We start from the raw sequence: 12699 nt of genomic DNA, 5'->3' as shown, positions 1-12699 counted from the left end.
TAGTCATTTTTTTCATGTTTGTCTGCAAGCCTAACTAAACAAAACATTAAGTTGCTCATTTTATTTTCCCTATTTAGAGGACTTATTATTTCTCTGCATCTTTTCAGTTTAGTATAATAGTAAAATAAATTTCTTCTAAAAGAGTACTTAAGCTGTATGACTTTTTTTTTGTTAAGTAATGTACATAGTTCCATGTCATAAAGAATCTTCAAATGTTCCATTTGAAATGAATTTTTAGTCTTTGCTTGGAGTGATTAAGGGGAAGGAAAGTTGTTCTCTTCTTTGCTAAACAAGTATGAGCTCTTCCTGTTCCTTCAAGGAGCCCTATATTTTTGCAAATATGATTCAGAAAATTAGTGAGAATATTGAATTCACACTTATGCATTGTTGATAATAAATAACCTACCAAATTTTCCATCCTTTTAAAATAATAAAACCAAGCTCTTTTTCATTTTGTAAACTTTTTCATATTTGTATTGACTTTTGAATGATTGAATTTGAGAGAATGATTCATAATGCCTACCAATTGATCCTAGAAAAACCCTATTTATAGTGTAGTAGTTAATTTTTTTTATAATGGTGTAAGTTCCTTAGCTCATAATTCACTAACAAATGAATTTTTACTTTATAGAAATAGTCAAATGCTTGATGAAGATGATCTGCTCAATGAATCACCAACATCCCCTGTAAATAGCTTTCCTGTTACTATTGAATGTGCTAGTTCTCCAGTGGAACCACCCTCACATTGTACCAAACATATTAATTCAAGTCATTGCTTAGAGCTGGAGGAAACAACGGAAGTAGCCATGCCAGTCACTATACCCCAGAATAATTTGGTGAGACCTTTTTAAGATTTGATCCAAATTTTTAGAGTATGGATTGGATAGGAGAAAAGTAGAAGTAGTTATAATATAAGCAAGGCAACATGGATTTCTGTATTTGACCTGCTTTTCAAGCTAATCTTTTAAGAAATCTTGAACATTTCAAGAGTGAGTAAAACTAATGAATTCTTTCAAAGCATTAGCAACTTCTGAATAGCTAATAATGGATTATTGAATGATGGTTCATGTGAAGTAAGTGATTCTGAATTTATAAATATAGTTGTGTCAGCAAGTTATTTACAAGTAGTATTACCAAGAGAAGCAGTGTGAATGTGGTGTAGGAGGTAGAGTGTTGGAGTCAGAGTCACTAAGACCTGCATCAAATTTTGTTGCCAAAATGAGGTCCCACTCTCTTTGGTTCCTCACCTTGATGAAATCACATGTCCTTTTGTCTGCTACATAACTTCTAATCTGATTAAATGAATACTTTTTCAGCTTCTTCCTGCAAAATATAGAAACAGTAGTGAGCAACCAAATTCTTTCCAGAGGAAACGAATTCTCCCATCTTGGATGGTTCAGGGAGATCTAAATGTTCAAAACCTTGAGGTACCATTTGCCCAGGAAGGTAAATTTATCTTTCTGCTATTAGTAGATATTTTAAGTTAAACATTACTTAAATTCTTCAGAAGGAATTTAGTTGGGATAAGTAATGTGAGTTATAAATCATAATTTTCAACCTTTATGTAATAGTAAGAGAATTTTAGAAGTTCACATAAAGACTAGGTTAAAACACAAATTATTGCTTTGTATTTTATCTTTTATGTTTTATTGATTATTTTTGAAACAAGGGATTTCTTCCTTTTACATCTATGCTACTAAATTTGTCATACTAATATAAATTCAAAGCCTAACAAGTTGACCTATACTGCTAAGTTATCACTACTTATCTGCTGGCAGCTACTTCAGTTGGAGATGTAACATGCCAAGGAAATATTCAGTCTTTATAGAGTTGACCTTGCAAATTTCAGCCTAGTAAGAGATGGAAACATTATAACAGTCTAACCGATTCAGAAGTCCCATTGTTTTATTACTGTAGTAACAGAACTGTAGAATTTTGGGCTCTCAAGGTCCTTAGAGATGATTCAGTCCAAAGCTTTCTTTTGCAACTGAAGAAGCAGCCTCAGGGAAGTTAAAAGTCTTGTTCAGTATCACTTTTATACAGTTACTGGCCAAGTGGGGTCTAGAACTTAGGTCTCCAGACTTCTAGTCTAGTATATTTTTCACAACAAAAATGAGCAGTACTTTTTTTATAGTCAGCTGTTATTTTCTGCTTGACTGACTGGGGGAAAATATTATACCTTTTTATGAATTTACCTTAGATCATGAACAAGAGCGTTTAAATGCAGATGGGATTTTATAGTGCAGACGAAAAGAACATTACAGTTGGGAGAAGCCTATGTTTGGCACTTAGAGCTCTTCAATACCTGGTACCTTTCCATATTTCATTCTCTCATTTTCCTTTCCTTCATGTACTTTATGATGCCTCTGTACTGACCTACATGCTGATCTCCATATGTGCACCATTCCTCTAGTGCCTTTGCTGTCTCCTGTTTCTGAAATGCCATTCCTTCCTTGCCTCTGTCTCTTGATATCCCTGGATTCTTTCAAGATTTAGTTCAAAGACCTTCTTCTCTAGGAGTTTTTTCAGCCTCACCTTCTCCCCTCTACACGGAATTGATGGCCTGGAGATAGAAAATCCATTAAATGCAAGCTCCTGTGGTTGAATCCCTCTGAATCACTCTTTCCTGATAACTGAACTGCTAGTGCCTTGCCTCAAAAGTTACCTTGTAGTTAATAACTTTATATTCTTTAGAAATATTTTTTCACTGCATATACTTGAGAGCAGCATGAGATAGTGCAAAGTGTGACCCATGGGCCACATTGCAGCCTCAGAACTCCTATTTGGGCCTGAGCCATGTTAAAATGTAATTGGGAAATATTTAACAAAATAAAAATACAGTAGAACATAGGCAGTAATAATTTGTGATTTTGTAAGTCAGTATGTGGCTGTAAGGATCCTGATATATGGCTTATTGGATCCCATTGCTATTTAAGTTTGACACCACTGATACAGTGCCTAGAGAGGCAGCCTCAGCTAGGAAGACCTGGATTCAAGTTGTGACTGATTCCTGCTGTCTGTGCAACTCTGGACAAGTTTCTTAACCTGGCAGTGGTTTAAGCAGCTCTGAAGCTTGAAGTCACAGACAAGATGCTGATCTGCACAGGTGGAGGAAGTTCATTTCCAGGTGTTCCATAATAATGAAATCACAGACCATCTTTGAATCTGTGTACACAACACTTATATGTACTCATCTACCTCATCAGAAAGTGACCTCCTTTGGGTGGGGATTTGTTTCATTGCATTTGTCCTTGGTATCTGACACACAGCATGGAACCTGGTGGGTACTTAATAAATACTCATTGATCCCAGGCTCCTACTGAAAGCCCTTTTAGGCTTGTTAGGACCTCCCACAGTGAGTTTGTGTTTGGCTGGGATGGCCTTTGAAAACCCAAGAATCAGTTAGATCTTGAATAGAAACTTTATTGGTATTCAAGACAACCTGACAAACAATTAGCTGAAATGGACTGTCTTCTGCTCAGCAATTCATTTTTTGGTGGAATTTATTCAACATAATTGCTTCTCTTTTATATTGCCCATATGACATTGTTCATAGTTTGCTAAAACATATTTTCCCCAAAGTTACCATAAGCTATTATTATCTTCCACTTGACAGGGTCCCATATTAAATTTGAAGCACCTTTTTGTGTTCTGTGTTTTGGAAAAGTGAGATCATTTTGATAATGTGCTCAACATATATTAATGTAGAACACAATGTACTTAAATGAAAAAGACCCAGCCTTCAAAATGTCATTGAAAAAACCAGTTTGTGCTCAAGTCTATCTTTTTCTTAGACATTTATGCTATGAAGATATGATTGTCCTAATAGTGTATTTAGGCTCTCTAAAACCTTGTGTTAAATGTTTTACTTTTTTTTTTTAGGCAGAAAAATATTTTCTGATATAGACTTTATAATCACGTATTAAGCATTTATTGAAGGATCGGCTGTGTACCAGACTGTATGCAAGATGCCAGGGATAGAGATACAAAGAATGTATGTGTATGTGTGTGTATTTATACACACAGAATGCACACATGCGTACGCATACATACAGAATAAATGTGAAGCAGATACATATAAATAAATATAAGCTGGTTAAATGCAAAGTAACTTAGGAGGGAGGATATTAGCAGTGGTAGGAAAGGCTTCAAGTAGGTGATATTTGGATTTCATCATTAAGGAAGAGAAGGATTTTATGAGGTCAAGTTAAGAGGAGAGTACATTCTGGGCTTGGGGGGTGGGGCGGTGTGGTGGCAGAATCCTGGAGATAGATGGAATTCCTTGTATGAGGCATAGATATATCAATGGCAGTTTAAGTTAGTGGAGTTTTCTCTGCAATCTAAATTTCAGGGTTTGTTTTTAGTTCAGTACATATTTGGGCTATAGTAATACTTTGTACAGTATATATATATAATAATAATATTTATGTGGATGATCTGAGTCCTATAGAATCTCTGAATCATCAAAAAATACAAGTAATATTCACTGAAGGTAGTCTAGCCCCAACTTTGCTGTATGATCATGGACAAGTCAGTTGAGGAATCAGATTTTGTTTCCTCATTTAAAAAAAAATGCATTTTTTTAAATTGGGAAGGGAAATAGTAGATCTGTTGTGTCATCCTTGCAGGGAACCTCTGGTGCAGAATTACCCTCCTCTATTGCAGAGCATCTCCTCTGTAACTTAGTTTTACAAAGTTGCCAGGATCCTAGAGAGGTTGAGGTGCCAGGCCTAGAGGCCTGAGGGCTACCCGAGTCTTACCTTACCTCGCAGGTCTTCGGCTGGCCAAACCGGATAAACGTATGAGAGAAGAGACTTTCCGGAGTCGAACAAGGGTTAGGCTTTATTCAGGGTCTTGGTTACATGTGCAGGGGGAACTCTTCCTTAGGAGGGAGAGAGAAATCTCCCAAGGAGGCAAAGATCTTACAGTGAGGGAATGAAAGCAGAAGTGGAAGTGGGGAGGTGGAGGGGGAAGAGCGAAGAGAGGAAAAGGGAAGAGGCGCCTTCTGTCCTGTAAGGGCCCCTCCCGCGCTAAGCGCGCCTTCAGGCTTTCCTGACCCTAATTAAGCTCTCCAGCCGCGTAGTTTGCACCTGAATACCGTGCCTGTTAGATAACAATAGGTGTGCCCAGATCTGGGACAGTCTCGAGGGTGGGGATGCCTCTCCCATCACGTTCTCATGGGAAGAGGCGGAAATACACAAGATAGCTCGGTCTCACTCCTCGATTCCCTGCTGTTTCCTGGGGGGCCTCATGAGAACTCTAAGATTTAGAAGTTCCCACCTTTACCCGCCCGAGACTGTCCACATGGAATTGAGCTTCCACCCCCAACATTGAGGGACTTGCTCATAGTCACATGACTAGTATACTGTGGTTCGCCAGTCTAGAGTTGGAGGAGATCTCATCTAACTTCTAACCCTTTCATTTTTAAGATGACAAGAGTAAAGCCCAAAGAAATTAAGTATCTGATGCAAAGTTACACAGGTATTAAGCATTAGAAGCAGAATTTGAAACCAAGTCCTCTGACTCTCAAGAGCCAGTGATTTTTTTGCTATACCAGTCTTCCAGACTCCAAGGCTAGCCAGCAAGCTACCACAGCACTACTAACCTCCCGAGATTACTTTGAGTGTCAAACGAAATAATACGTATTCTGTTTTGTATAATCAGTTTTGTGAAAGTCAGCTCCTGTTACTTCTGTGCCGTAGACTTCTATAAAGAAAGCTATAGGGTATTCTATTTAAAAACAACCGTATTCCTAAGTTATATTAAAGTGCTCTCATGATCATCAAAGAGTCGTTAAGTGCTAACTATGGTGCAGACTTTTTGGGCAGACTTTGTGCTTTGCACTGAGGAGCATGTAAGTTAAAAAATGAAACATTCTCTACTCACAGAAAACTAAAATTTATATTTATGCAAAATGAGGCTAATATAAATTGAGAACGCATTCAAAAGTGTTCTGAATTGTGACTCAGTGTCATAGAAAAAAATTATATGCTTAAGCAGAAAGTGACGATGATTAACTATGTGTGGGTCAGAGACCACTGACTCAAATAAAAATCAGAGACTTCTCAAGGTAGAAGCAAAGCAGCAAGATTTTATTACAATCTCACAAAAGAGGGCATCTCCTCTCTGATAAGTAATCAGGAGAGTGAGGCAATTACAGAAGGCAAAAATAGAGATTGTATAGCCCTAACGCAGATCCCACCCCCCTGCTGGCCTTTTACTCCCATTGGCTGGGAGGCAGGCTCACCATCTAAACTCGACAGTCTACCCTGTGAATAGGGGATAAGGAAGCAGTGGAATAACCAATAGGCATTATGTTGATGTGGCAACCCAAGGGAGGGTTGTGTTATGCTGATATAACAACCCAAGGGGGGTTGTGTTGATAACCCAAGGGGGGGAGTTTAAGTTTCATATTCCCAAAAGTCACATGATTTCTGGGAATCTGAAACTTAGGCCTAACCATCTACTAAAAGCCTTTTGTTAAGCACTGAGAAGTCTTCACTAACTTCATTCCATTTAACTAGTACTTAAGCTACTAAAGTTTTCTAGTTTGAATTATGCATTAAATGATAGTTGTTTTTATTTTTAGACATATTTCAAGCATCCTAATTGGAGATATCTGTACAGAATGAGATATTTTCTTGACTTATTTTTCTTTCACTACAGCCTTGTTCTAGGGCTTCCTTATGATATAGAAGTAACCCTGAGTTTTTAGTTTTTGAGGGCCATGCTATAGTGGGACTCCAGTTTGGGTAAGTCTTACTAAGCAAGAAAAATCAACTGACAAGACTGTATTATCTACTGTCTGAAAACCATTCCATATAATGGAGAAGAGGTTTGTAATCAGAATTGACTGCTTAATTATTATTGTCATAACAAGGAGATGTCTGAATGCAAGAGATTAGGACCTTTATTGATAGAGTAGTACCATCAGCAAAAGCAGGGCTTTTTGAAATGAGAAGTGTATTGGATCATTTATTGAATGCAAAACCACTGCTTCAGTCTACCTTTTGTTTAGGAAATATCTTAGGAACAACTTGGTAAGCTACATGTTAACAATACAAATTTCGCTGTTTCCCCTAGCACTTAGCACTCTGCATGGCACGCAGTAGACCAGGCCTATACGACCTACGGCCAGTGGGCTACTTACAGCCAGCAAGCACACCAAAGGATTTTAGATGGATGTTTTCCTGTACGGTTTTTTCAGGCCTCCCCAAATTCTTTGGCGTACAACAAGCAACCTGCAGGCCACAGGTTGTGCAGGCCTGCAGTAGATAGTTAATACTTATTGACTTGAGTTTTTTAAAGAAAATTGCTTTTTTTATCCCTGAGAGGGCTAGTCCCTCAAATTATTTCAGTTGTATTCCTATTTGACTTTATATTGCCTGTGGATACGGCTTCAAGCATTTTAAGCCATAGTTTCTTCATTGATAAAATTTTGAATTAAGGATCATGTATGGGGGGAGGGGTCATAATCTACATAAAATGACATTTATCTACTTAGTGCCTACACATATATAAAATTTATTAATGTTGCTGGGTTAAAAGCACTTTCTCGTGAGAGAACATTAATTTAGCATATAGATGGTGGTATAGGATCTAGGGTTGTAGGTTGTGAGTTTTAATTCACTTTTCTAAGCCTCTGTTTCTGCATTTGTGAAAGAAAGGAGTTGAACTGATAGGTGAAATCATTTTCTGTTCTAACTCTGTGGTCCTATTTGCCTGACTCTACTAGAAAAATCAGGTATTGAAATTCAAAACAGCTTTGTAAATAGTTATTGGACAAGTTGGCATTAATATAAATGAAAAATTAGTTTAATGTTATCACATTACGTAGTGAAATATATGATATATAATTTATTTTTTATGATAATGGAGTAACAAAAGGAAGACTGCATGTATGCAACATCATTAACAACAACAAAAAAATGGTTATCTTCCTCAGAAAATTCAGAAAATATTGAAACAGAGCAAGACCTAAGGAAAAAATGCAGGGTTACTGACCAGGGAGACTCTACCAGTTCATCAAAGGTAATTTTTTTAAAATTTAGTTTTTCTTTCTCTTCCATAGGTATTCTATATGAGAAGAGTTTATTATAGCAAAGTCGTGTCAATCTGAAACAAAACTGTTTATGGTTTCATTGTTATAATCATTTATTTACTAAAATATCTAGATAGTACAAAATTCCACTTTGCTTTTTGTTTGTTGACTACAGAAAAAAAAAATTTGACTTGATAGAGCAAAATGCTACCCCAAAGGCTCTCTTCTAACAAGGTGTCTCCCAGTCATTTGTCCAAAATCATAAGAGATCCTTTTAAAGAATGCAAATGTTTTTATTCAATGATTATTAATATTAAGTGAGGTGTAAAGTGGGAAGATATGCTCACCATGGGTGTTTGTGCTGTCAAGGAGATTTAGCACAGAGTCCAAGTGGAAGAGGGTTCTAGATTCTGATTTTGTAATTGAGACTCTGTGATCATTGCACTGAGGCCCAAAACATTAGGCCCCAATCTCAAAAGATTCCAAACTAACTAGTCACTTGGGAACAATCAATGCCTGGAGACTAAATTGTGGTATATAGATGAATTGGCAACTGATAGGTCAGGTCTATCATTAGCTATACATACTGGTCAGACATTATACCTGGGCAGTGAGTCTGGCCCAAAATTTAATATGAAAGAGCAAGAAAAGACTGCCATTAGGAAATTATTCAGTAGTAGGCTTATCTTTTTAGTACCAGTGTTCCTCCAGTGATGCTCTGTGGCTAAGAGTCATGTTCTACTGCAATCTCTGATGAAATGAATTTGTGGGACAGCTGGAGAACAATGTATATGCACAGCTAGGGCAAGAATAAGCTGAATCATGTTACCAAGGAAGAACTGTGCACTAGAAGCAGCATATAGGATGATCAGGAAAGATGAGCCAGTCATGTCATGAGAGCAGGGGATAACTGGCCTGCTTGACTGGAGGAAGCCTCTTACTCTGCTAGGATGCACTCCCCCTTTGGAATCCCTCATCTGTCTTTTGAGTCCCTTGATGCCTGGACTATCTTCTGCCTCTCTTTGTGTTCCCAGAGCTCAGCACAGTGCCTGACACATAGTAGGTGCCTCATAAATACTTTTTTGATTGCTTGACAAGAGTCGAATGGAATGAGGAAGCATAGATGGTTTTTGATCTGCCTTGCTGGAGGGAATATGTACCCAGGCCAGTGAAATCATAAATTCTTTGAAGTACAGAATATGTTCTTTTCTATTATGGACAATTTTGGTATTCACAAAGAAAAGAATTAAAATGTCAGCTTTTGAGATCTGATCTTTTCAGTTCAGGAGAAGCAGTGTATTAGCAATATGACCTGGGCAAATTACTTAACTGTTTGGTCTTCTAGGCATCTGTCTAAAGATTGGGAAATGCATCAGTAAGGATGCAGTAGAGAGCTAACACAATGGATCCTGTAATTTTAAGCTTTCGATAGTAAGGATATGTTACAATTTATTTTTGGTTTGTCTTTCTAGGAAGTGAGTGGATCATCTATTGTAATGGGTGTAAGTAAAACAGAAATGACTAAGGCCAAGTCAGAAAGATCTGAAATCCCACAAAAGCAAATTGATGAAAATCTCCACAATGAGGACTGTGAACATGGAAAATCTCCTAGAAGCAAAAGAATTAAGATGGATGAATGTGAAAAAGATATGCCCATGGAATATTTTGGGCATCCCAAGAGTCACCATGGCAACTCATTCCAGAATAAGGATTCAGGGCTTGACCTAGAACTAAGCTCTGATCCTGAAGCTTCAAGTTCAACTAAAAGCAAAGCTATTCCACAAGATTCTGGGGAAAATCATCCCAGGAGAACACCTTGCATTTATGGAGCAAGTTGCTACAGGTAAAAAGTGATTGCTTTTTAAATTCACTATATTAACAGACTCGTTACTCCACAGATAGAGATATATTAGAGTACAAAGAATATCCTCTGAAATATAAAAAAAGGCATGATTTAATACATTGGTTTATAAAGTGGTGGTTCAGTTTTGAAAAACCAAAATCTTGAAAAGGTTTATTCTACTTTGATGAATTGTAAACTCTGTAATTGACATTTTTATAAAAATCATTTTATAAGGTTATGGAATTTGGGGGTGGGCAAAATCATGAACTTAATACTTATTAATAAGGTAACACTGAAAATAGCCTAAGGATAAAATTTAACAAATAAAAAAAGTTGAACAAGTTTAATCTAGGCATGTATTACCTCTGATCTTTTTAGATAGTAGAGAGACTTCTTTAAAAATAGCTGTTTTTATTCACATGGCAATTAGACTAGCCTAGGCCCTCATAATTTCTTAACAATGACTATTTTGCCCTCTGGATCTAGGACTTCTGGGCAGTTTTCGTTGATGATTTCTTGGAAGATATTGTCCAGGCTCTTTTTTTTCATCATGACTATAGACCAATAATTCTTAGATTTTTCTCTCCTGAATCTATTTTGCACATCAGTTGTTTTTCCAATTAGATATTTTACATTTTCTTCTATCTTTTCATTCTTTAGATACTGTTTGACTGATTCTTGATGCCTCATAGAGTCATAAGGTTCTATTTGCCCAATTCTAATTTTTATCAAATTGTTTTCTTCAGTTAACTTTTGCATCTCCTTTTCCATCTATCCAATTTCTCCTTTTAAGGAGTTATTTTTTCCAGTTAATTTTTGTACTTACTTTTCCATTTGTCTAGTTTTCCCAATTAGGTTTTGTGCTTCCTTTTCCATTTGTCCAATTTTCCTTTTTTTTAATAGTTTTATTTATTTTTAGATTTCAACATGCATTTCCACAAAATTTTGAGTTCCAATTTTTCTCCCCATCTCTCCCGTCCCCTACCCCATAACACCTTGCATTCTGATTACCCCTTTCCTCAATATGTCCTCCATTCTGTCATTCCCCACTCTTGCCTTATCCCCATCTTCTCTCTTTTCTTGTAGTGTAAGGTAAATTTCTGTACCCCATTACCTGTATTTCTTATTTCCCAGTTATATGCAAATAACAATTCTCAATTTTCGTTTCTAATACTTTGAATTCCAGCTTCTCTCCTTCCCTCCCTCCCTACCCATCCCCACTGAGAAGGCAAGCAGTTCAATACAGGCTATATATGTGTCATTTTGCAAAAGACTTCCATAATAGTCATTTTGTGTAAGACTAACAATATTGCCCTCTATCCTAACCTGTCCCCCCCTTTTTTCTATTCTCTCATTTGACCTTGTCCCTTCCCAAAAGTGTTTACTTCTAGTTACTCCCTTCTCCCATTTTCCCTCCCTTCTTTCATCCCCCTCACCCCACTTGTCCTCTTCTCCCCTACTTTCCTGTAGTGTAAGATAGGTTTTCATACCAAATTTAGTGAGCATGTGAAGAGAGTAAGCTTCACTTTTCCCCTTACCTCCTCCCTTTTCTCCTCCATTGAATAAGATTTTTCTTATCTCTTTTATGAGTGATAGTCTGCCCCATTCCATTTCTCCCTTTCTTCTCCCAATATTTTCCTCTTTCATCCCCTTAATTTTTTTTTTTATGGATATCATCTCTTCTGATTCAATTCAACCCGTACTGTGTGTGTGTGTGTGTGTGTGTGTGTGTGTGTGTGTGTGTGTGTGTATAATCCTTCCACCTTCCCAAATACTGAGAAAAGTCTCAAGAGTTACAAATATTACCTTTCCATGTAGGAATGTAAACAGTTCAGCTTTAGAAAGTCCTTTTTGACTTCTCTTTCCTGTTTACCTTTTCATGCTTCTCTTGATTTTTGTGTTTGAAAGTCAGATTTTCTATTCAGTTCTGGTCTTTTCATCATGAATGCTTGAAAGTCCTCTCTATCATTGAATGACCATTTTTTCCCTTGAAGTATTATGCTCAGTTTTGCTGGGTAGGTGATTCTTGGTTTTAATCCCAGTTCCATTGACTTCTGGAATATCCTATTCCAAACCCTTCAATCCCTTAATGTAGAAGCTGCCAGATCCTGTGTTATCCTGATTGTATTTCCACAATACTCAAATTGTTTCTGTCTAGCTGCTTGTAATATTTTCTCCTTGACCTGGGAACTCTGAAATTTGGCCACAATATTCCTAGGAGTTTCTCTTTTTGGGTCTCTTTCAGGAAGTGATCAGTGGATTCTTTCAGTATTTATTTTGCTTTCTGGTTCTAGAATATCAGGACAGTTTTCCTTGATAATTTCATGAAAGATGATGTCTAGGCTCTTCTTTTGATCATGGCTTTCAGGTAGGCCCATAATTTTTAAATTGTGTCTCCTGCATCTGTTTTCCAGGTCAGTTTGAGAGTTTCATTTCTGCATTGTTGGTACCTGGCATAGTGCTCAATAATACAAAGCAGGTGTTTAATAAATGCCTGTTGATATTTAGTTTGTTGTTTATCCTTCTTCATCACTCTTTGTATTTTTCTAAGGATACTCCTGTATCTGCTTAGTACCTTTTATGGCAGCTGAATATGTTGTTATGTTGTTTTACCATTCCTGCCCTTACTACACTGTATGGTACTACAGCCTAGTGGGATTGAAAGGATCGCAAAGTTTGGATTCTAGTCTTTTCCTTCTGTTGTGTTTGTGTCACTTTTTCACATTAAACACAAGGATACAATGTCTTCCTGATCTCTAACATTAAAAAGATATATGGTTCATTTATTATAACTTGTTAGTGAACCTAGAGTTCC

At 37.0% G+C, this 12699-nt stretch overlaps 1 protein-coding gene across 1 annotated transcript in view; it reads left to right on the top strand.

Moving 5' to 3' along the window:
• The window catches only part of APLF (aprataxin and PNKP like factor), a 67025-nt gene that overhangs the window by 17151 nt on the left and 37175 nt on the right, over positions 1-12699 (top strand). Inside the window, exons 4-7 of the mRNA XM_072635366.1 lie at positions 632-836; positions 1317-1446; positions 7946-8031; positions 9514-9884. Of these exons, the coding sequence (XP_072491467.1) occupies positions 632-836; positions 1317-1446; positions 7946-8031; positions 9514-9884 (792 nt within the window). The remainder of the gene's footprint in view (positions 1-631; positions 837-1316; positions 1447-7945; positions 8032-9513; positions 9885-12699) is intronic.

Source organism: Notamacropus eugenii, chromosome 1 (genome assembly GCF_028372415.1).
Source record: "Notamacropus eugenii isolate mMacEug1 chromosome 1, mMacEug1.pri_v2, whole genome shotgun sequence".
Classification (NCBI taxonomy): Eukaryota; Metazoa; Chordata; class Mammalia; order Diprotodontia; family Macropodidae; genus Notamacropus; species Notamacropus eugenii.
The sequence above is the reverse complement of the archived record's forward strand: the minus strand, read 5'-3'. Positions and strand labels throughout refer to the sequence as shown.